This window comes from Lethenteron reissneri, chromosome 39 (assembly GCF_015708825.2).
Source record: "Lethenteron reissneri isolate LAM-NWPU_2019-01 chromosome 39, ASM1570882v1, whole genome shotgun sequence".
NCBI classification, from domain to species: Eukaryota; Metazoa; Chordata; class Hyperoartia; order Petromyzontiformes; family Petromyzontidae; genus Lethenteron; species Lethenteron reissneri.
The window spans coordinates 4233518-4258632 of NC_083817.1; the positions used below are offsets into that span (position 1 = coordinate 4233518).

A 25115-nucleotide genomic window follows, 5' to 3' on the forward strand; every position below is an offset into this window, starting at 1 on the left:
TAAGAACAACTTGAATTCTGGGTTTACCTCTCTGATGCATTTGCGGAGTTGCACTCCACTCGATGTGCTGCCCGGCAGCTCAGTTCACGGCACGCGGCGCAAAACGTCGGACATCACCCCCAACAGCACCCGGCGCAACCCCCCCCCCCCCCCCCTCAAACACATCGGGGAGCTTTTACGGAACGATCGCGAAAAACCAGTCCCTGGAATTCGTCTTTTTTTTGTTCTTTTTCTTTTTTCTTCATCCTCCCCAATTCCACCCGAGCGACGTTAGTGCAGCGGGCAAGATGGAGTGCGGCGCATTTCATTTTCAGCTACGAGGACGGGCCCGGATCTCTTGAGCTGGGGCTCGGGCACGGTGCAATTAGGAACGATGGGGTGGGGGGGGTGGGTACGCAGCCAGGGGAGCGGGGCAATCGATTAGATGACCAAGGGGGGGGAAGTTAATTGCACTAATTTGCCACGTTCCCCGTGTACCCCCACGGGTAGGGTTCCTTGCTGATGTGGCCAGATTAGGCCCCGTTAATTTGACCACCGTGTTTGTGCACAGGCACGCGTGTTCCACCAGGAACGCCGCCAAAGCGAGCCGCCGAGCCGGCCGGCCGGCCGGCCGGCCGGCCGGCAGGCAGGAGTGATGACGGTACTGTCCGCTTCTCTGTGCCTCCTCCGGCCTTGCTTTGGCGGAGAATATCGCTCGGAGCGTGGTGTGCATCCCAGTGTACTTTCCTTTCACTTTTTAGTGCAGAGGAATCCAGAGGTCACTGGTTCACTCTCATATTTATCTGTGAAGAGCAATGTGTCCACAAAATCCCAACAGACGAACGTGTACCTATTTTACTTTTAGGGCCCACAGTGTTAGCGACAACTGCGTTGAGTATTTTGTTGTCGTTTTCTTTGCCCGCCACCGCCAATGCAGCTGAGTCATCACAACGACAAAAGCCTCATTCATTGACATTGGGTGGAGTGGGTCCAGGACGAGCTTTTGTGGACGAGTATACGTAACGCGCGCACGTAATATGCACTCGTACGGATTAGCTGCTCGTTGCACAGAGGCACGATAAGCGTGCAGGAACAGCGGCGCCCAGTAGCAACGCTCGTCCTTGCCACGCCGCCGAAATTGTCCTTGAGCCCCCGTAGTTATACGCACCTTCTCATTATGCGTTTGTTCTTTTTGCACTCGTTCCCCCCCCCCCACCACCACCACCACCACCCCCATTTTATTTGTTCATTTCTTTATTTATCCAACGCCCGTGAACTCCGCCGTTTCGCTGTGGCCTACGGCGGAGCGGCGCCCGCGTCTCGACAGAAGAACCGGCGAAACAATGGAAGCGAGCGGAATTCTTTGACCAGCCGATGAATTGCTGCTGCACTTCGCTCACTTTGTTGCGGTGTTTTATATACGCCAGTGTCTCTCTCTTAGATCCTGCCCCTGACCCCTCCCCCCCCACCTTGCCTTGCCAAGCGCGCATCCCTAAGTGCCCGTCAAGGTTTACGCATTCACTTGTTAAAATAAAGAGAAAAATTTGCGCAGGCCCACGGGCAGAGCGGGGGCGGGTGGGGACAGCCATGTAGATGAGCCATGCAGAGGTGAGAGAGCCACGTAGGTGAGAGAGAGATGGGGAAGGCTGCCTGCGACAGTCTGCGACGCGGCTGAAAGTGCCGAATCTTCCATCATTTCACGGCTCCTCCCCGAGGCAGTTGGCAGAAGGGGAAATGGGGGCGAGAGGAAAGGCGGCGGCCGTCTTCTCGCAAGCGGCCTCCGTAGAGACGGAGCGATGAGATCGCCTCGCATGCGGAAGCGACGCCTGATTGTGGCGGTCGCCACAAGACCGTCAAAGAATCAGAATATAATTATTAGCACTTGAGGAGTCCGATGAGCTGTAAAGCCCTTGTTGCACAGATGCCCAGTGGGGGGCAAGTCAGAACGTCACGACAACAAACACAAACAAACACACGATAGGACAATACGAATACTTCCCTTCTTGTCCTTCGTGCAGCAGTGGATAGATCAACGATCGGTTATGATGTCAATGATGATTATAAATAGTACAAATGAAGGGGTAGTATTTTAAATGAGTGTCCTGTGCACAACTGCAAGCAAGTGCTTTGAGAGACGTTACGCAAATCCACGGTATAATTTGGATTCATACGGCGCCGAAATGCAACCGCATGTCAAGATGCCGGGACAAAAGCAATGGGATGTGTGTCATGGGGGGGATTCGTTTATTCAGTTCATACACAGAGAGCGAGGCACAGCAGAAGGTCTAGAAATTGGTATTAAACATCGGGGGATTTTTTTGGAGGGTGTTGGGGGGTGGAGTTCTAGACCTTGGGAGCAGCACAGGAGAAAGAGCGACCTGTCCTCGTTGAATGCATATTGGCTGGGGACTTTGATAGAAGCAGGGAGCACGTACAAGGCAGCAGGGCCTTCGTCGATAATATACACAAACATAAAACTCTAAAGAACCAAAGAGTATAAAACTCTAAACCTGCCCGGAATTGCCTTGCTTGAACAAATGCCGCTTGATAAGACTGGTCTTAATATTAGTCTGGAAATCCGATACGCTGATGACCCACATTTTTTTTAAATGTACATTATAAACAGAACGGCGTTTTATTTGTACCTGCATTGAGACCTCATGCCTGTCAGCTGAAGGTCAAATGCATATCCAGCAAATATTATTTTAAAAAATTGTATTGTTTACTTTTTGTGTTTTAACAAAAAGCTAAGAAAGCTAGACTAAGGCTCTTTCAGGATTGTCAGGATGACATGTTATGCATGAGGATTACAGAAGCGGCCCAATGTACCTGTGGAATTCTCAATGTTAAACGTTAACGGTCGCAAAGCCGAAAGCCGGTGTGAAGATCAGCGCAGCTAGGCTAAACCTCACATTACAGTAAAGGTGCAGCCCTGCAATTACCTTGTGCATGCCACTTCCGGCAGAAGGTCCTCCACAAAACTGAGCTCGAGAGAGATTTTTGTTTTGCAAATTGGCCTACTCTTCCACGTTGGCCAGGCGTCGTGGAGGAGAAAACCTCATAGTGCGGCAGTCAGCAGCAGCAGCAGCGGTGGTAATAACAACAACAGGCAGCGCGAACGCGTTTGCCTTCTGCGCCATGTCTGCGCGAAGCGGGCAATGAATGCCCCCGCCGTGTTTACCACGGGGGGTGGCTGCGGGGATTGAACTGTTGGCCTCGTCACTCACCGGCTCGGTGAGTGGCAGGCGCCGCTAACCGCTGCGCTGCCGCCACCACCACCACCGGCCTTGCGATACCGCCCCCGCTAACCTTGGCTTTGCTTTTAATTTGTTTTGGTCACTCCTGGTGGGGGGGGGGGGAATGGTAATTTAACAAAGCCGTGGCAGGCCTCCCTGCTGGGTGTGAACGCGACGTTACGCTTCGTAGTCGTGGCCAGAGAATGGAAGCCCCCCTCGAGGCTCGGCTCCAGTTAAATGTCGCGTTGAGCTTGGGATTGCAACGTGGCGACGGAAACGGAACAAATTGGGCCGCGCCAGCATGGGGCAATGCTTTTACACAGGGTGGTCCAGATGTGATGTCTTGTGACCCCCCCCCCCCCAATTAATTGACCTCTGGAATGTTTTTCCTTTGCATAATCGTTTCTGTTATTTCAGATTTGCTGCCGGAGCTGCTTTAGTTGACTCTTTCACTAAAATCCTTTCGATAAACACCTTTCACTGGTTGTTTCTGGTTTGTGAATTTTCATGAAGCCCATTTACGCTCGCTGCAAAGCTCTTCTTCAACAGTAAATGAACTCGTATCAGCCATCTGGAATGAATAAGTGAGGTTTATTTCAAACAGAAATGAATGGGCGTAGGAAAAAATAAAATATTAGGGGTCAATTAATTTGGGGGGGGGGTCGCAAGACATCTGGACCAGTCTGTACACGTATGTGTGCGGTCTTGAGTTTACCTGGGTATATGGCACCCTTCCACTGCGTAGGTTTTTTTTTTTACAGGGGTTGTGCTGTGCTGTCAGAGTTGCCCCACGTGGTGGTGGTGTTGTCATGGAACTCCGTCACTATTCTTATCAGGCACAGTCAATGTTTTTAAATCGCGTAAAAAAAATTGTGAAATTATAGTAATAATACTCATCGGTGTTTTTATATCCCAGGGTCATTCATGCAAAAGTGCATCTCACAATCGCTGCACAGTCCGCATAACTTGCAGATAGAGATGAGTGCGTGCCTGCTATACCGCCTTCTCTTGGCGATCCAGGGTATGACATCTGGATACCCACGGGAATGGAGTTTCGCAACATTTGTATGTCGATCCACCGACCCTTGCTACTGCTGCCTCCACAGTGCTGGATGACGGGCAGCCACGTGCGTAGCCAACGCCACCACCACGGCCTGGGCACGCACGAGATGCTGGAGCTGGATTTATTCGTCAGAGGGTTTTTATTGTCGTCAGTGGTTTTTTTTATGTAAAGCGCTGCATGAAGAGCGCAATTTTGCCTTGACCTCTTGAACCGTTGACCGGCACGCAATTTCCCCTGACCCCGTGACGCGGCGCACAGGAGCTGGTGGTGTCGGGGTTGAGGCCCGAGAGCACGTACTCCTTCACCGTGACGGCCTACACCGCCAAGGGGGACGGCGCGCGCAGCAAGGCCAAGTTCATCGGCACCGGGGCCGCAGGTGCGACTGTGCGTCTGTACGTGTGTGTGTGTCTGTGCGTCTGTACGTGTGTGTGTGTCTGTGCGTCTGTACGTGTGTGTGTGTCTGTGTGTGGTGTCGCGGTTAGCACGCTGCGCCGCAAGCCCGGGGCACCAAGTCCGATTGCCGCTCACGGCCGACATCGGTGACGAGTATCTGAACCGGTCCTGGGCCTCACGTAGGTCGACTCGGCCTCAAATAAGTACGGGGCGTGGTGTATAAACATCGTCGCTAGGGAGACGGACGTGGTGCTGTCCACCCACCTCTCTCGTGTGCCGAGTCGGCCTTCACAGATTCTCGGTGTCAGCGATGGTCCCAATAGTTTATGAGGCTTAGCGGAGTATCTTTGTGTATCTTTACGTGCATGGGGTGAGTATGTGGTGAGGCAATTTACCGTGGAGGAATCGTACACAGAGGCGGCAAGATGTGGCTATTCTCCCTGTGAAATAACAGCAAAATCTATGAGCGCATTAGCTCCCAGGGGTTTTTGGGCAGCAGAGAGGCATAGCGTGTCTACCACAGTCGCTGCTGCCTCTTGGCACTGTCATTGTGTCGCGACTCCACCATCAGTAAACAATCATTTACCATTTGTAGCAGATCGGGCTGTGTGGCACAGCGGTAAAGTGCCCAATGCCTCGTCTGCAATAGAAATCACAGTCGGGGAATTGACTCGGTCTTTCATCACTCCGCTGTCGGTCAAATGACTCCCACTTTGTGGTGACGTCCTCGAAATGTGTCTTATGGAAGGACACACCTATGTCACGGGAATGTGGAACTTCCACCACTGGCTTCGGGCTCTAATCAGGAAATGACCACTGATCGTGAGTGGGGTAATTATTTTTTACCCTAACAATGTTGTTGTTGTTCGATGAAAAACGACTGACACATATTCTTGGGTTTTTTCGGTAAAGTCACGTAGATAAAAAATTCAAATAAAAATGAATAAAAGTAAAATAAAAAATAAAATAAAAATCACGACGTTTCGGAGGCAACACAAGCCTCAAAGCACGCTCCCTGTATCAAGTAAGTATTTTACTTTTATTAATTTAAATTTTTTACCTACGTGACTTTACCGAAAAAACCCAAGAATATGAATTATTGCAGTCACGAAAGCTTCAAATCTAGAACGATTGACACATTCAATCCAATGCACGACTGGTTTTAGTTTTTCCCGTAACATGTTGTACCAGCAGTGGACCTTTATTTTAAACCTCAAGATGTCATGGCCAAAGCCGTCGACTTTGCCGCAAGTCGCTCCCCGATAACCAGACGCTGCAACTGCTGCTCCAGTGAACTCAACGACCTCCAGGATCTGCCCTTGAGACTGTCCTAACATCCGGCCTGAGCTCTTTCCCCGACCGCTCCAGCGCCTCGCGTGCGTTTTAGCAGCACGCGTAAAGAAATATAAACAAACACAAAAACCTGGGTTCACAGCCGAATGCTTGGCTATCCACAGCAGACGCGGCGACGATGTGTGTATGTTGAACTTATTTCGCACCGTGCATAGCCAACCGTGCGAATCGGAGGCGCAGTGGCGTTCGTGTTTGACAAGCGCCGTATGTCGACTGGACGTCTGTGAAAAACAGCTTTGTAGCTCGTCGGATTCCTCCGGTGTAAACAAACATTCTGATTCTGATGTCCTTCCCCCAGTGCCAGACAGACCGAGCGTACAGGTGTCCTTGCCGGAGTCCACAGTGGCGCTGGTCACGTGGCAGGCGCCGGACGAGACGCACGGCGCCCTGCAGGGCTACCGCTTCTCCTACGGCCGCGAGGACGTGCGGCCGCTCTCCTCGCTGGAGTTCGACGAGCGCCAGGACCGCCACACGGTCACCGGCCTGCACCAGGGCGCCACCTACGTGTTCCGGCTGGCGGCGAAAAACCGGGCGGGCCTCGGCGAGGAAGGGGAGGCTCGGGTCACCACGCCCGAGGGCGTGCCGAGCGGCATCCCGCAGAGCCTCGTGGTGGCGTGGCTGAGCGCGAGCGCGGCGCAGCTGCGCTGGGAGCCGCCGGTGCTGGCCCGGCAGAACGGGCGCATCGTGCGCTACACGCTGGCGTACCGCGAGATGAGCAAGCGCGAGGAGGCGTCGGTGTCGTCGGCGAGCGCCGGCGCCACGCTCGCGAACCTCAAGCCGGACACGGTGTACGTGGTGAAGGTGCAGGCTCACACCGCCAAGGGGGCCGGACCCTTTGGGCCCACCAACACCTTCCGCACGGCCATCGTCGACCAGGGTGAGAGCGGGCGGAGGGGTTCCCGGAGGCGCGCGCACGCGGCCGTGGCAGGAAGGGAGGGGGGGACGCTCATCTTGCTACCTCTCGAATAATAATTAATAATAAGAAGAAAAAGAATGCTGCTTTAATTGTATGTAGCGTCATTCATGCGAATTGCATCTTGTAATCATCTACATTAATTTAATATAAATGAAGACCAAATCTCCATATACAGCCACTACCAAGCAAATTAGTACCTCCGATTAGCAGGGTTGGCTACGTACAGTGCGAAAGAAGTTCAACATACATACTGCCAAGCGAAATCGAAAATGAAGAAACAAATTTAGAAATGGCACCGAAACAAAAAATCACGAACAACGAAAAAGGTTTCACAACAAAGAAATTAGTCCATGAGGTTTACACATCCCAGACCACAATCCCACACCCTGGTCCCATCCATGTGTTTTCATACCTTCACCTGTCAGCTCACTCTACTGCCATCAACGCACTTCCCCACATTACCCTTTCATCTTACTCGACCAGCCTGCCACACACCTCTCCCCTCTCATCTCGCTTTTCTGCCATCCACGCGCGCTCTCCTACCTCTCCCCTATCGTCGCACTCTATCCCTGCCCACGCAACTCTACCTAACACTCCCCGACCTCTCCCTTCTAATCCCATCTGCTATCCTTCATGCGCTCTTACACCTCGGCAACCAAGGATTTCTCACGAAGGTCTCGGCCAATGGCAGGGTCACTCTTTCGTGTCTGCTGCCCTTGGAGTCTCGAACGCCCTTCCCCATATACCCAGACATTGGTCAATGCTGATTATTCGGGCCATGTGCCAGGAATCCAACTCAGGTCGCAAATCACTGCCACCGCCCCCACCCTTCCCCCCGCCCCCCCTCCCCCCACTCACTGAATGTATTACACGTTAATTTGAACGATTATTTTTCCAAATATGTTATTTCTTTGTCTCCCCCACTGGCTAAGCTGCGTAGAGTTTTCAAGTGTACTTGGCTGACGAAACGTGTATTAGGGCGCGCAAACAGTGTTGCAGCAATGTGTAGTTGTGTTTCAATTACAGGCAACTCCCCTCCTCTTGAATAATACATGCAACCCCCCCTCCCCCCCCGAGAGCGTTGCACAGAAGTGGTGTAGAGAGAGAGAGAAGAGATGTGGAGCCTTTTCTGTTAACCTTGGCGGGAGTGGCCTTGAGCCTCTAATTGACAACACGGATTTATTGTTCGCCTGTAATAGCAGCATTCAATAGCCGCCTCTGACTTTACATAGAGACGGGCAGACGGGCAGACGGGCAGACAGCCGGACTGCTGACTTAATTGTGTTCTCAGCCAGCCTCGCGGGAAGCAGAGGTACACATCCTGTGCAGGGTCGCTGTGATACGTCGTATGGTACACGATAAATCGTACCGTCCGTTTTCCAAAATATCGTCATGTTGTGATTTCCGTTGGTCTGATTATTTCATGAATCGTGCTCTATGCCTTACGGATTGTGTGTAATAAGCGTTATAGATGCAATAATTGGAATAATTATGTTAGGCTTGTGTTGAGTAAACCACATTGAAAGAAAATTACAGTTTTTGTAAGTGGATGTACAGCAAAGCACAAAGACGGTGCAATAAAAATGTCAAATAGTGACTAAGTTATAGGAAACTTCTATCGCAGTAATTATCATGTCACGAAAATTCATATCGTACAGTGTCGCGGAGGAATTATGTCGCGGCTTTGCTACATCGAGGCATCAGCAGAGCTCCGTTTCGTCTCCCATCTCCACACATCAATGAAATGTGCTTTAAGTCCACCGGCCTATTGCCCTTCCCGACCAATATATATTCGTGCAGCATTTGTCCGTGCAAGCCAACTCTGGAAATGCAGGCAAGTGGGAGTGAAGCCACGTGGCAGGAAGATGAGGGGGGCAATCTCCAGCCATAACGACAGGGACGGTGAGACGGACAAAAGAATGCGTTGGTGTTTCTAGATTTGAAGCTTTCGTGTCTGCAAGGATTCGTATTCTTAGGTTTCTCGGTAAAGTCACGTAGGTAAAAAATTAAAATTAAAATTAATAAAAGTAAAATAATTAATTTTAATTAAATTTTTTACCTACGTGACTTTACCGAAAAAACCTAAGAATATGAATATGTTGGCTCTCTGGCCGGCGTTTCGGTAAAAAAAAATGCCAGCGTGTGCCCATCTTAGTTGGACGCGCGTCCGTGGCGCTGAAAGCGATCGTTGGGCTTGAGAGAGAGAGATCGAGCGTGCGAACGTCGGGCAGTGTCGTGAGCGATTTGGCCTCCGCGTTTGTTTGTTTTACATTAGCAGGTTTTGCCAAAAATTTCCGAGTCAAGGCCGTGATGAAGACGGCCGTTCTCTTCTCCTGGGAGACGCCGGATTCCTACGGCACGCCGTTCCGGGTGAGCCTCCTGACGCTTGATTCCAAGTCCCACACTAATCCCCTTTGTCCTTTAATGCACCGCTCTCCACTTGGAGTGGTGTTTGTGCTGTGATGATTGCATCGCATTGGCCAACTAAGCCTAAGCTTGCAAGTGTAGCAGAGCAAACTCCCTACCAACACCATCCGTACTGTCGACTCCTTGCCCCTGTTCAAGTTTATCTCAAGGCTGCTGTTTTTCCCTTCGACCTATGGCTGACTGACATACCTGGCTCTGTAAAATAAACGTGCCCTCTGTTTCCGCGCAGAAGCTTGAGATGCGTTCACATTTCTATAAACCTCACGAATCAAAAAGAACGCCGTGCCGTGCCGTAACGGTCAGGGCGACGGACTTGCAAATCCAGGGGTCGCGTCGGCCCAGCCTCCCGGCGCGGCAGTTGAGACAATGGGAGGAGTTTCATCGATCCTCTGTCCACCCAGCAGTGGACATGGGTGTTCTCAATGCTGATGGTCGATTGGCAGGACACGTGCCGGTGGGGTTATTCCCACCTCTTCCATCCGGCCCAGTGCAAAACCCCTGTAAAGCACTTGCCCAATCACTATTGGCGAAGCAAGCACAGCGTCGTTCGTTCGTTTGTTCTCCTCTCCCTGTTTCAGGCGTAGTCGAGGAGACTGTGAAGAGCAGGTCAAGAGAATATTGCTTAATCAGAGCAGTTCTAGATTTGAAGCTTTCGTGACTGCAAGGATTCATATTCTTAGGTTTTTTTCGGTAAAGTCACGTAGGTAAAAATGTTGAAAATTAATAAAAGTAAAATAAAAATATTTTTTATATTTTATTTTTATTATTATTTTACCTACGTGACTTTACCGAAAAAACCTAAGAATAATCAGCAGCTTTCTGGGTGGTCTCTGAAAGCCACTTTGGAAGGGACGAGGGATTAGTCTGAGTCTACAGGAAAGGGTAATTGGGCCAGGTGTGCTCTGTGCATTCAAAAGGATCCGAGAGCTGTGGGGAAGGTAGCCTAAAACACTTTAAGTAAACAAAACATAAATCCCCCTTAATTGACACCGATTTAAATGGGAAGTAAGGGAACTCATCATGCATCCGACCGCCGAGTTCTAACTCGGCAGTTCGAAAAGAAGTGCCTTAGCATTTTGGGCACAGGTATCAGGGACGGGTTCTAGGAATTTTGTGACAAAAAACAAAAATGGTCAAACAGCACAGCGGTACAGAAGAGAATACTGCTGGGTGAGTGTTGTGGATAAGATGAGGGGCAAACAACCCGTTCCACCGAGTGGAACGCGTTTGCAGGACAGAGGAGGGGCCGGTTTTACCTTGACAGGAATTGGAGTGGTCTCCACGAGTCTGATGGCCACCACATGGCGCGACACTGTTTGGGCAGATCTTGAAGGCCGTGTTTCCACTGCGCAGCAGCTGCAGGATCTGGTGCAGAGTAGAGAGGGGGACGGCGCTCAGGTGCGGCGGTGGCGAGATGTTAACTTCCTTGCCTGGTATACAGGAGGTCGTGAGTTCAAACCCAACCGTGACACCTGCTGTATATTTGGAGTTTGTATGTTCTCCCCGGGGTTTGCGTGGATTTTTCTCTGGGTCCTCCAGTTTTTCCCGCGACGCTTAGAATCAACGTCACGCGTTCAGAGTATTTGGCCGCGATACATTTCCACGTGATGAGCCAATTCATTGAGGCGTCATTTGTGACCAGTGGCCAGGTCGCTTCCGCAAAAGAAGCTATATGGCTCGGATGGGCATTACCTGGTCAAATAAAAAAACAGTTGACATTCCAGACATATACTCTTAGTTCTTTCGGTAAAGTCACGTAGGTAAAAAATGAAATTAAAATTAATAAAAATAAAACAATAAAATCACGACGTTTCGGAGGCAACACAAGTCTCCGTCATCAGGTGGGACCGTCACAGCCAGATTTGCTGCATCAAGTGAGGGAGGGATTCAAGATGCAAGCTCTTAAATACCAGTTAAGGGGGGAGGAGACATTCCAGACAGTTTACCTTGATTAAGGGCCAGAGCCAGCGTTCGGCAATCAGAGCTGTATCGGAGGCGGCAGAAGGCAGCAGTCAGTGGCTCTGGATGAAGAGGAAAGACCCCAGCTGGGCCCCAAAGTGAGAGGGCCAGGAGGTATGCAGTCAACAATGCTTGACTCAGGGAGGAGGACACCCCTGCCATGCATAGTCCCATGGGATGTTGGCTATCAACAACAAGGCAACTCCTATGACTAATTGAGAATGGGACGCAAGCGTAGGATTGATCACCCTGTCGCTGGCCGCCTTTGGGGAGGGTGTATAGTATGAAAGGCCGAAACACCCTAGGAACCAAAGGTTCACTACTGACGATGCGCTCCCCAAATTTCACCAGGCTCACTGTTCATGAACTCTTGGAAGTGCTTGCACAAAGGATAGTAACATCTCATCCTGTGTTCTTTGGAATCTGATGTCGCTCCCGGCGTGCCATGACCAGATCCTGGTGAACAACAACCGCAGCGTGGAGATGGAGGAGCGTGCCACGCACCGGCTCATCAGCGACCTCTCGCCCGACACGGAGTACTCGTTTGGGCTCACCCACCGGGGCAGCGCGGCGGGCGGGCTGCAGCAGGTGGTGACGGTGCGCACGGCGCCCGACACGCTGCGCGCTCGTCCCGCGTTCCTCGGGAAGGTGTCGGCGGACGGCAGCGTGACGGTGTCGCTGCCGGAAGTGTCCAACCAGCTGCACATCCGGTGGGTCGCGCGCCGTTCCTCGCCGGAGTGCGCTTGCACGAGAGCGACGTTGCAGAGGTTAATGCTCTTGCCCACGCGTGTCTGTGTGTGTGCACGTGCGTGTATACAGCACTTGCCCCAACATTCTGTTAAGGCCGTCCGGGGGATCTTTGTCTATGTTGTTTACATGTGTGTTTGTTTTAGGGTGTGCGACCAGGAGCAGTCGTGCAGTGGTTAGCACACTGCACTAAGAATTCGGCGAACCGAGTTTCGATTCCCGCTCACCTCACGACCCATAACAGTGGCGAACATTTGAACTGGTCCTGGTCCTCCCCTAGGTCGACTCAGCCCTTAACGCTTACCTGGTGCAGTTCGTAAATATCGGCACTTGGAACGAAACAATGGTAGCCTGGCATGGCGTTGGCCATCCCGCTTAAGAGCACTTGCCCCAACAGTTTGTTAACGGCTATACGAGGGATCTTTTTTCTTTGTGCGCTGCAGCCCGTATACCACACGGCACTGTGCACTCGTCATAGACGCACACACACACGCAAGCCGCTGACGAACGCGCGCGGCGTGTTCCCACAGTGACGCACAGGTAAAAGTGCCAGACCCATGTGGCCACGGTTGAATCCAGCCGGCGTGGCTCATCGGAGGTGTTTATTGACATCCCTAAAAGGAGAGGCAGAGAGCTCATGACTTTGACCTTCGCCTGTGAGCTGGGATGAATCAAAAGGGAAAAGCCAAACAAACAAAGGGTACTCCCTGGCCAAATAGTCGAACGCCCCACAAAATATCAAACGCATCTCGGAGGGCATCTCTGTGCGCTGTGTGTGGCGTAAAGTTGTTGTGCCGCGTTGGACAGTTATCTACAAGTGCATGTTTTTTTTTGCAAGCGGTCGTTTGCTATGAAGTTGGGTTTCTCTTTCCCTTTGTTTATGCCACGAAGTGGAGTAGTATTCTAATTTTTTTTTATTGCCATACCGATAGTATTGCTAAAAGTGTTCACGACTGTCCAAAAAAAACCTTTCATCCTACCAATCAGTACACACATACACAGGATATAACTTTCATGTTTTCTCAAATACATGCATTGAGGATGCGGTGAATGACTTTAGAGTTAAAATAAGCTACACGTGACAGATTCCATCTGATAGCAGACAATTTTAATCAGCACACCATTGTAAAAGTCTATGGGTCTTATGCTTGTCTTATGAATTCAACGTTAGGCTATGAGTGTTATGGTGGTCGATGGGTTCTCCTTTGTAAGTCTATGGGCTCTCCTCTGTGATTCCTAACCGAGTCTGTGGGACTTATTAATCTAAAAATGAGTTTGTGGTTCACTGTGTTATTGACGTTTCATATCACTGGCACACATCACCTGATCTCGCACATGCACGTGTGTGTGTGTGTGTGTTTGTGTGGGGAGACAAAGGCATTTAGGCGTGGTGCTGGCCGTCCACCCCCTCGTATGCCGTGCCGGTCCTCATAGGCGATGCTCGCTAACAGCACTGGCCACAACAATCTGTTGAAGGCTATGCGGGGGATGTTTGTGTCTGTTTTCTTTGTGTGCAGGTGGGGGAGCGGTAGCAAAGCGGTTAGCACGCTGCTCTACGAACCCGGTGACACGAGTTCAATTCCCGCCCACGGCCACCAACACCAGTCACAATTATCTGAACCGATCCTGGGCCTCCCCTAAGTCGACTCGGCCTCTAAAATGAGTACCTGGTGCGATGTGTAAACATCGCCACTGGGGAGACAAAGGCGGCCGGGTGTGGAGCTGGCCACCCACTACCTCGTGTGCCGTGGTGGCCTTCACAGTTGCTCGTGAACAGCACTTTGCCCCGACAGTCTGCTAAAGGTTATACGGGGGAGATCTTTGTGTGCGTGCGTGCGCACGCGCAGGGCTTACTACCTGGTGGTGGTGCCCCTGAAGAGGATGGGGAATCGCGCAGAGATCCCCTGGGACACGCCTGACCAGATGGAGCTGGACAAGGTGAGAGCGGGGGTTATTAAATTGAACGTTTCGTGCGGAGTGAAGAGGGCTATTAAGCCTCTCAAGGCAGCCATGCCGGCTCCCTTGGCCCGGCCGTGCCTCTCGCGTTTTCCATACCTCATCTTCAACGACCCGTGTCCCTTAGAGGATACTACATTTTTCTATATATATGTCACAAAACAGAAACAAAGAGAGTTTTGAGCATCTTGCACGAGATTTATTGTTGTGCTGATTAGAATCAAAATATTTATACTGGAGGAATGCGATGGGCGACAAAGCTCTTTTTCACTGATGTCCAGTCGGTTTGCGCGGCGGTCAAAAAGTTACAATGACAAACGATACAAAAACTCGACAGGCAGTGTAAAAGTGTACAGGAAAGGTGAACAAACGGGTTTGAAAACAAAAGCAATCCGGTTAGCAGCAACCATGAAGTTGTCCACGGTGATATTTGGCTGTGAACTATCTGGGCGGATCTTCAGCGGAATCTGTGGATCGTGTTCCAACTCTCCCTGGGTGATTGCCGCATGGCGTCCCTGCTGGTATACAGGCGGTTGTGGGTTCGATCCAGACCCTTGACACCTGCTGTGAATTTGGAGTTTTGAATGTTCTTCCAGCGGTCGCTTGGATTTTTCTCCGGGTCCTCCGGTTTTCTCACCCACATTTAGAAACGGGCGTTTAGAGTATTTGGCTGCTATAAATCTCCACGTCATGGGCCACTTCGTTGAGCTATCATTTGTGGGCAGGTCGCTTCTGAAACAGAGCTATGTAGCTCAGTGGGCCTTACCTGGTAAAATATAAATGTATTTTTGTAGTTTGTAGCACATTGCGCACTGATGATTGTACGCCCCATTCGCTCTCCCTTTGCATGTGTATGTATGTCGAACTTCTTTCGCACCATACGTAGCCAACCACTGTGATCGGAGGTGCAGATGTCACGTGCAAGCTGCTCGCGCTCGCAGCGGGGACGCGAACACTAAGTCCATGCTCTGAGCACACGGACAGAATCTCCGTTAATAAGGCGTTCGGGGGATTTGAAGTTGACGTTCCCAGTCGCGTGCGTCTTGGGGCTACTTAAATTATTAGAGGCGGACGTACGCATGCTTTTTAAAGAACCGTGTGTTCCATTACTCGCGTCCTTCCGCGATGTTTGGCCGAATAAGTTCCCTGCGGCCGTGCTGCATCCTATCCGCCCGTCCGCCCACCACCACCTCTGCCTGCCGCCTCCCCCACCACCCCACGCCTATTTCTCCCTCCGCCCACCCGCTCGTCCGCTCACCCGCCCGCCCGTCCGCCGTGCATCCCCCGGCAGCTGCTCGACACGCTGCGCGACCGCCGCAGCGTTAGCGCCATCCGCCGCCGGCCTCGCTCGGCCCTCGACCTCCCACGCCCGGTCCCGGCCACCGACGGCGACGACCGCGACCGGTGGCGTCAACGGCGGGAGCGGCGGCGGCGGCAACGGTGGCAAAGGCAGCGGCGGTGGCAGCGCCGGCGGCGCCGATCGGCCGGCGGCGGAGACGGAGCGTGGGCGCCGTACGTGGCGGCGCGGCTCGCGTCGCTCCCGCCCGAGTTCACGCTGGGCGACGAGCGGAGCTACGACGGCTTCTACAACCGGCGGCTCGAGCCCGGCCGCGACTACACCTTCTTCCTCATCGCGGCCGTCAACGCCAGCGAGCCGGTGCGGTGGGCCGCTGTCGCTCGCTGAATGCGTCTCTGGCCCTCGTCGCGTGAGAGTTGACGGAAGGTGCCGTTGGGAGGGATGTTGCGTCGCAGGATCCTGCGAGTGGTGGCGGCGGTGGCTGCTTGGGGAGGCCTCCGTCCAGCGGTTGATTGATCATGGCTGATGGTGATGATGATGATGATTATACAGAGGACAGTTATTAAAGTTGGACAAGGACCTTTGTAAAAAAATGTATTTCGTACTTTAAGTCTCTCATTCTCGGTGACAGGCTGTTACCCAAGGTTTGGTGTTGTCCGCTGACTGTGTCACCAATATAAAACCTGTTGAGGGAGGTGAGGAGAACCACTCCAGCTGCCCTTCCCGAGCCAAAGCTCAAGGACCCTAGCATGGAGTGCAATGCCATCAGCTGAAGGGGGGTTGGATTGGTGGGATCGAGTGGCATGGAGGGAGCTGCGTCTGTACTTGAGCAGAGACCTGAAGAAGAAACGTGTCTTCTTTAAGGTCGCTCTACTTTGCCTCTTTCCCCAAGCCTCCGTGCTGATGTTTTGAATGTTGTGCACCTTACGATTCCCATGAACCAGCTGAGCATTGGATAAGAGAGACGTTTCACATCAGTCGAGTCTCTCGCCGGCTTTTTAGTGAAGGGACTCGCACAGTCGTGACGTGAAACCTCCAAGCGAGCGTGACTTACGGTCTCGAGGTCGTGCGTTGGACACATGGAGCGCGACGCTTGACCCAATCTTCTGCTCTTTGCACTTTCTCCTCCTCCCTCCACCCCCCTCCTCCTCCCCCTCTTCCTCATCTTCCACCTCCATTTCCTCCTTCCCCTCTTCCTCACCCCCCCATCTCCTCATTCCCCCCCCACCTCCTCGTCCTCATATTCCTCCTCCTCACCTTCCTCCCCCCCCTCCTCCTCATCTTCCACCTCCCTTCCCTCCTTCCCCTCCTCCTTTCCCTCCTCCTCATCCCCCCCCCAACCTCCTCGTCCTCATATTCCTCCTCCTCACCTTCCTCCCCTCCCACGCGGGCGTGCAGGCCGTCTACGTGACGAGCCCCTACTCGGAGCCCGCCCTGCTGGACGTGCACACACTGGGGCTGGTGCGCGAGGAGGAGGAGGGGCTCCTGTGGGTGGTGGGGCCGGTCATCGCCGTGCTCATCATCATCCTGGTCGTCATCGGCATTCTACTCTACAAGAGGTGCGCGGCGCGGTCGTGTCACCGGCGTGTGCACCGGTTGCCATCGATGGCGCAGATTCGGGTCGAACGAAGAGGCCGTACGACGGGCGGCCGAGGACGCCGTACGGGCTCGGGGGGGGGAAGCGTTTCCCATCTCGATAGACTGAAGGAGTTTTACTCGTCTGTTCGGGTAACTCACCTTTTTGACGAGAGCAAATAACCATGGGCGTGACTCCGCTGCCCAGAGGGGGAATTGAGATGACGTGTTAGTAGAAGCGCGGACGGAGAGACTTCACTGGGGAGAGAGACGGTCGGTAAAAGACGGAAGAGAAGAGGGAATCCTAGAGCCTGGACTTGAACGGGGAAGGTCCCGCGATTGACAACTGCCAACGGACGGGAATTCCAGACATTGTTAGCAATAGAGAGAGAGCAACCTACCCATTGAGCAAAAAAGTTTTGATGGACCGCCTTGAGCGGGGAAGGCCCTGGTTTGCCGGAGCACACCTACGCGCGCACCCGTGGTTCGCTGCCCGTCACTGTCACGTACCTACTCACTCGGCACGCATGTCAGCGCAGCAGCGTGCGTACGCAACACGCCGTGAGCGCGTCATGCGCCCGGTGCTGCACACGGCATCGCGGTGGGGAGGGTAAACGGCGCAGGCTGGGCGGGTGGCAGATCTCCGTGGAACTTGAGAAAGGGGATCGTTTAGGCAGAGTTAGGGAGTCGGGGCAGCCCTTGAGATAAAGCGAATGTGGGGATGGTGTCTCGTTCATCAGGCGCATGTCGCAGAGACCCAGGTGGGTGTTTTATTGTTCGGGAACGGTTGCAACCGTGGCAGGCTACAAATTGACCCATTTTGCGGTGCTGCCCGTGTCGCTTTAGAGTCTAATTTCCAAGCTCAGATTTAATTGGATTAGGGCCACGCATCGGCCACAATGGGAAATGCAATTGTCCTTGCTGCATAGTGTGCCGCGTATCGGACGCCTTGCGAACGTTTCTTTTCGAAGTGGAAATGAAGGCCCCGACAGCGAGCCAGTGCGGTGACTGCCCCGCACCATCTCGCTTAAACTTAAGCACCCGGGGTGTTGCTCAATTAAATTTAGTGGCCTTGACTGTGATGTGTCATTTGTACGTTATATTAAAGTCCTTTCTGGCGGTCTGCTCGCCCGAAGAAATTCAACAGTTTTCGACTTAATGCCTTACTGTCAAATTTGTATTCAACATTTTTATATTAAAGGAACGTTTTGTGCTCATTGAACACGTGAGCACTGCATGTCACTTGACATGACGAATGGGTTACGAAATTAATTAGGAAGTCCTCCGATGAGGCACTTGAACCCACGAGCACATTGAAACGTAGCCACATTGTCCCTCGTGGTCCGTGCGACTGTCCTATCGTGCCATTGCTGCTCCTTCCCTGTCCATTCGTCTAACAATTCTTGTTGTGTGCACAACCGTGCTTGGACCGATGCCCTAGAGAGAGAGTGCTTTATTTTAACATCTGGCAGTTCACCAACATTGATTCCAGCAAGCCTGACTCTGCTGATGAGATGCTTCGTGCTAAAACCGGTCTCGAGTTTCCGTGTGCTTAATCATTGCTGCTGAAATTAGCTACCTCCAGAAGGCCATTGGGGCCTATGGGTTGTGCATGCAATACTTTTATTGTACGTCGAGAGACAGATTTGCTAAGGAGACAGTCTACTTTGCTATCATGTTGCTTATATTTTCCACGACGACGCAAATGATTATGTTGAGGTTTTGTTCAGTGTTCAAGTCGAGCGAGTGTGTTCCCGGTCTTCTCTCCATATGTGCCCTCCTGAACATACACCGCATGGCTTACGTTAATGTTAATCATTTATTTTAAAAAGAAGGGTTCACAGAGCATAGCGCTGCATGTGTTTAATGCATCATTTAATACATTTCAAGTAAACAGAGTATTGTTTTGTTATTCTAATGGGCTTTGCCTATTCACTTGTGTGCTGTTTTTTTTTTCATTATCGCTGGGCAGTGAGCCAGGAAGGTAAGAATTCACAATCATAAAAAAATAATTTGTACATTTTGATATTTGCGCCATTCTTATTTGCACGAGGCTATCCCGGGGGCACTGTGCGTCACAGGCAGACAGTCGCCAAGTAGGGGGCGATGCCGCTATGGGTTTTTACTCAATCATCATCATCGTCATATTCATCCTGTCACTGATTTTACATATGAGTGATAGTAGTGTTTGTATTATATCATTTACTGTGTGACTACATTTTGCTCGTTTGTTTGTGGCGAGAATTCGCCTCGGTGGCGAGATGTTAACTACCTCACCTGGCATGCATGAGTACGTGGTTTGATCCCGACCCTGATGCCTGCTGTAGATTTGGAGTTTGTATGGTCTCGCCGTCGTAGCGTGGATTTTCCCCCAGGTCCTCCAGTCTTTCCCACCACATTTAGAAATACACATGTCGAGTATTTGGCTGCGATAGATTTCCACGTGATAAGCCACTTCGTTGAGCTATCATTTGTGGCCGGGCCGCTTCTGGAAAAGAGCTACAGAGCTCAGAGGGCCTTGCCTGGTAAAATAAAAATAAATTAGTTTTGTTTAGATTAGTGTGTGCCTGTCTTTGTGTGCATCTGTGTGTGTTTCAGTGCACCTGTGTGTGTGTCAGTGGACCTGCGTGTGTGTGTGCCTCTGTGCACCTGTGTGCGTGAAGAGAGGAGAGAACATTCCATTCCATCGGTTTGCCATTATTAGAGAACACAACATGCTGGGCGCACTTGAAAAATGCAATCCACTTCAGTTGGGAGGATTCATAAACTAACGGAGCTCAGCCATGTAAGCGATGCACAGTGAATGAGTTCCTCCCTCGACGAAAATTTCGCCCATAAAAGCATTCCCTGCTGACAGATGTTCACCGAAACTCAATGGCAACAAACGGCCACGCACACGTGCAAACAACGCCCACCTTTCAATGTGTTTTGCTGGACACACGTGCCATGGCGGCAATGAAAGAATACAATTAATTCGCGTAACGGTTTGAACGCGGCTAGTTCTAAAGCTTCAGCGTTCGGTGCCGGGCTGACGATACCGCTCCCTTCGGCTGCTTCTTCATTTTACCGCGGCGTTCCGCAAACGGCGACGGGAGCGGTGGCGCGGACGCTTGGCGCTCTGCGGACGTTGCCCGCTGCTGCGCTTTACGCGCGCGGCGTACCACGAGCGATTCCGTTAATTGCGGGGAACGAGCGCATGCCTGGAAAACCTTGCAGAAGCCGTTCGTGTGCATGATTTTTCGTGCTCGTTTCAGAGGTTGTGTGCGTGTGTGCGGCTCTTCGTGTGTCCATGTGTTTGCCTACGCGCGTTATGCTCGTGCCAGTCTAAAAACTCCACAACCTCCATGATCCTTAGAACGCCTCGCCCGGCGTACGCAATGTGGTGATGATGCCACCACACCCGTTGGCTATACAGGAGTCGCTATGCTGTACATCGTTGCATGTGCATGCTGTGCATGAGCAGAACGCCGGGCGGTTAAAACACAGCAAGTGGGCACAGTAGTAGGGGGGGCACAGGTGGTGCATCTGCCGGTCATCTCAGGCAGTCAACCCATGGCACCTGCAGGCTGTCCCGTGACCTCCTGCCAGCGAGCCTTCGACACTTCACGTGGCACAAGCGCCGTGGTGATGTCGTCACCACTTAGTGGTGAATGGTGGCTGTTGTTGTTGCGTGTGCAGGTATCTTTACACTGCTGGATTATGGCCTCCCCCACAGTGCACTGATCTTGGGGGGGGGGGGGTATATGTAACCATACTTCACCACTTTGGTCGGAGGTGCTCGGGGAAATGGGGAAGTTAAGGGAAACTCGGGACTGGTTCAGATATCTCATAGATGTGGGAGAATAGAAGTACAGCACAACGGTGGATTCTTACTGCACTGACCTCTGCGGCACCACAATGTAGCCTCTGGGTGTTCGTCTGCGTATTAAATACTCCCTCTTGTGCGTGCCTGTGTGCATGTGTGTCTGTCCGTGCGTGTGTGTCTGTCCGTGCGTGTCTGTCCATACATGTCTGTCCGTGCACACGTGCCTTCCCGTGCGTGCGTGTCCGTGCATGTCCATGCGTGCGTGCGTGTCCATGCATGTCCGTGCGCGCGTGTCTGTGCGTGCATGCGTGTCTGTTTGTGCGTGCGTGCGTTTTACGATGAACCCACATCTAGAAAGCGCCGGGAAGGCCAAGCAGGAAAGGGAGGAGCCACGGGCTTTCCCAGCAACAAGGACATCCCGACACCCAACCACTCGGATCCAGTGCAACTGAGACGTCTCAATCACCAAACGCCAGGTCGCTGTGCATCTCCATTCTCATCCGGAATGATTTCCTCTCGAATGCTCGTTACAGGTGAAAGGGGCAACCCTGCGATTACGTGCTCATGCCACTGCTGGCTGAAAGGGTTTCCACGAGAGGGTGACTACGGAGATCCCCATCGAAACAAAAGACGGATCTAAGCCTGAGCTTTATTACTCATCATTTGATCAATGAGTTTGGCTTTTACAAATGATACGTTTGTAAATGTGTCAGTCCTGTGGTAGAGGGATAATGTCAGTAATTTTTGGTGTAAAATGTCCACCACCGTCACCGTGTGGCGAGCGCAAAAACAAATGCGGATGATCGCACTGGCTACAGAGACATTACGTCTTAAGTTAACAAACGCTAGGTCAGTGGGCACACTCTCACCGCTCACCGTGGCCAGGTCCATCACAGAGCTACTCAATAATACATCGTGGACTAGATCACGAGACTCTCGCTGGCTATTCATAATCGCCACTGGCCCAGAACCCATTCCCGATTCCTGATGCGCGATGTGCATTGCCGCTCGTTCACCCACATTGCTGCATCTTCTAGAAAATGGTTGGGAAATGAAATGATATGTCAAGGGATGAATAAGTAATGCTGCACTTGTTTTCCCTGCTTCTAAAGAGCGGTATGACCTCAAACTTCCTGCGTACGGGCTACATTTCCTTGAGGAGGAGATGATCAGGACACGGAGTCTGCACATCGGGTTGTAGTTTGCAGTGTTCTGGGGTAAAGCACGAGTGCTTTCCACCTCTCCCAGTATGTGGAAGAGTAGGCCAAATAGGGGTTTCTAGAACTCCAGTTAGTGTAGACACATCCACCAGCAGTGGCTTGTACGAGTAAATTCAGGGCTGCACCTTTACCATTTTTTTACTTGAATGATGTCACTGTGCCCTCGCCGTCATCATTCAATGAAGCATCGCGATTCAAACAAAGCCCGGATCACTCATTGACATTACGGTGCATGGTAACAGCCTCTAGTTGCCAGGCGATTCGCTTGAACCCATTGCCTTTAGGGTACACTTCGTGAAAAAAATGACGTGATTCGTTGCATTGATTGTGGCAAATGAATCGGACACGGGGACACTGACAAAGAAAATGTAACAAAAGATGAAAAGTGTGCAATGAAGCATGGAGACATTAGTGCCGGAGTTGACACGAAGAGACGGGAACACATGGATCCTGGATAAAAGTGGGCTTGGGCAGGACTCTTCACCGTGAGTGGACGATGGCTGATGGACGAGGCTGTTTTATGGAATGGCAGCCCGAGGCGGGAACTCGCAAAAGGGGAGACGGAGCGATACGATTCGCTTCGTGTGCGGGAGCCATGTGGATGGTGGCATCGTAGGACCACGAGAGATGTTGACGCCTTTGGGTAGGCATTCATCCAGCGTTGATAGAGCATTGACTTATGATGGTCGTGATCACGAGCTTAAGAATCAATGTTCATTGATAATTATTTGAACTGATGCTATTGTGGAAATTATAATTGCAGGCGTTTGATAATTTGCGCTGGTCTTCCACCAAGAATATGCAAGTTTGTGCACTTGCGCTGTGTTTTAGACGTGAAACCAGCTGATTGTTTATCTTGTAAAACAATTACTTTAAAAAGAACATGAAAGCGGCGGCCAACAAACAGCCTCTAATGGCTTTCTCTAGACCTCACTCGATTGGAGGCCGGTTTGCCAGCAATGGCACGGTCAAGCAGCGTCAGTCCTGCACCTTTGCATTTTACTCAATAAATATCTGTCCCTTTTGCACACAAGATGAGGTTAATCATAGTTAGTCATTTTATTCTTCAAGGGAAAATGATCCTCAATGTCAAGACGAACAGGTCATTGTGACCAATGCTGTCGATGCCAGCGAAACCTCACCATTGCTTTCCTCCTTCCATTAATTTCTCCAGCTGCTGTGTGCGTGATATATAGAGTCCTGATTTATTGCACGATATATTTTACTCGGTGGCAGCACAGTGGCTGTGAACCCCGGTGACCAGTGTTTGATTCCCGGCCATAGCTCTGTGAATGGTCTCACGCTCGCTGTGTGTTTGTCCTCCAGTAGCTGTGTGAATTGTCTCACAGTAGCTGTGTGAATGGCCTCACAGTAGCTGTGTGAATTGTCTCACAGTAGCCGTGTGAATAGTCTCACAGTAGCTGTGTGAATGTTCTCACAGTAGCTGTGTGAATGTTCTCACAGTAGCTGTGTGAATAGTCTCACAGTAGCCGTGTGAATGGTCTAACAGTAGCCATGTGAATGGTCTCACAGTAGCTGTGTGAATGTTCTCACAGTAGCGGTGTGAATGTTCTCACAGTAGCTGTGTGAATGTTCTCACAGTAGCTGTGTGAATGTTCTCACAGTAGCCGTGTGAATGTTCTCACAGTAGCCGTGTGAATGTTCTCACAGTAGCCGTGTAAATGTTCTCACAGTAGCCGTGTGAATGTTCTCACAGTAGCTGTGTGAATGTTCTCACAGTAGCTGTGTGAATGTTCTCACAGTAGCTGTGTGAATGTTCTCACAGTAGCTGTGTGAATGGTCTCACAGTAGCTGTGTGAATGGTCTCACAGTAGCTGTGTGAATGTTCTCACAGTAGCTGTGTGAATGTTCTCACAGTAGCTGTGTGAATGTTCTCACAGTAGCTGTGTGAATGGTCTCACAGTAGCTGTGTGAATGTTCTCACAGTAGCTGTGTGAATGATCTCACAGTAGCTGTGTGAATGTTCTCACAGTAGCTGTGTGAATGATCTCACAGTAGCTGTGTGAATGTTCTCACAGTAGCCGTGTGAATGATCTCACAGTAGCTGTGTGAATGTTCTCACAGTAGCTGTGTGAATGATCTCACAGTAGCTGTGTGAATGTTCTCACAGTAGCTGTGTGAATGGCCTCACAGTAGCTGTGTGAATGATCTCACAGTAGCTGTGTGAATGATCTCACAGTAGCTGTGTGAATGATCTCACAGTAGCTGTGTGAATGGCCTCACAGTAGCTGTGTGAATGGTCTCACAGTAGCTGTGTGAATGATCTCACAGTAGCTGTGTGAATGTTCTCACAGTAGCTGTGTGAATGGCCTCACAGTAGCTGTGTGAATGATCTCACAGTAGCTGTGTGAATGATCTCACAGTAGCTGTGTGAATGATCTCACAGTAGCTGTGTGAATGGCCTCACAGTAGCTGTGTGAATGATCTCACAGTAGCTGTGTGAATGATCTCACAGTAGCTGTGTGAATGGCCTCACAGTAGCTGTGTGAATGGTCTCACAGTAGCCGTGTGAATGTTCTCACAGTAGCTGTGTGAATGTTCTCACAGTAGCCGTGTGAATGTTCTCACAGTAGCTGTGTGAATGTTCTCACAGTAGCCGTGTGAATGTTCTCACAGTAGCTGTGTGAATGATCTCACAGTAGCCGTGTGAATGTTCTCACAGTAGCCGTGTGAATGTTCTCACAGTAGCTGTGTGAATGTTCTCACAGTAGCCGTGTGAATGGTCTCACAGTAGCTGTGTCAATGTTCTCACAGTAGCTGTGTGAATGTTCTCACAGTAGCTGTGTGAATGGTCTCACAGTAGCTGTGTGAATGTTCTCACAGTAGCTGTGTGAATGTTCTCACAGTAGCTGTGTGAATGATCTCACAGTAGCTGTGTGAATGATCTCACAGTAGCTGTGTGAATGTTCTCACAGTAGCTGTGTGAATGTTCTCACAGTAGCGGTGTGAATGATCTCACAGTAGCTGTGTGAATGATCTCACAGTAGCTGTGTGAATGTTCTCACAGTAGCTGTGTGAATGTTCTCACAGTAGCTGTGTGAATGGTTCACAGTAGCTGTGTGAATGTTCTCACAGTAGCCGTGTGAATGTTCTCACAGTAGCCGTGTGAATGTTCTCACAGTAGCCGTGTGAATTGTCTCACGTTAGCTGTGTGAATGGTCTCACAGT

At 51.2% G+C, this 25115-nt stretch overlaps 1 protein-coding gene across 2 annotated transcripts in view; it reads left to right on the forward strand.

Moving 5' to 3' along the window:
* Positions 1–25115, forward strand: part of LOC133351908 (receptor-type tyrosine-protein phosphatase delta-like) — a 440533-nt gene that overhangs the window by 369760 nt on the left and 45658 nt on the right. For both annotated transcript variants that reach the window (XM_061567497.1, XM_061567498.1), the window contains 8 exons: positions 4537–4654; positions 6323–6901; positions 9216–9310; positions 11780–12036; positions 13921–14011; positions 15321–15686; positions 16725–16885; positions 21061–21182. In XM_061567497.1, coding sequence (XP_061423481.1) covers positions 4537–4654; positions 6323–6901; positions 9216–9310; positions 11780–12036; positions 13921–14011; positions 15321–15686; positions 16725–16885; positions 21061–21182 — 1789 coding nt within the window. The remainder of the gene's footprint in view (positions 1–4536; positions 4655–6322; positions 6902–9215; positions 9311–11779; positions 12037–13920; positions 14012–15320; positions 15687–16724; positions 16886–21060; positions 21183–25115) is intronic.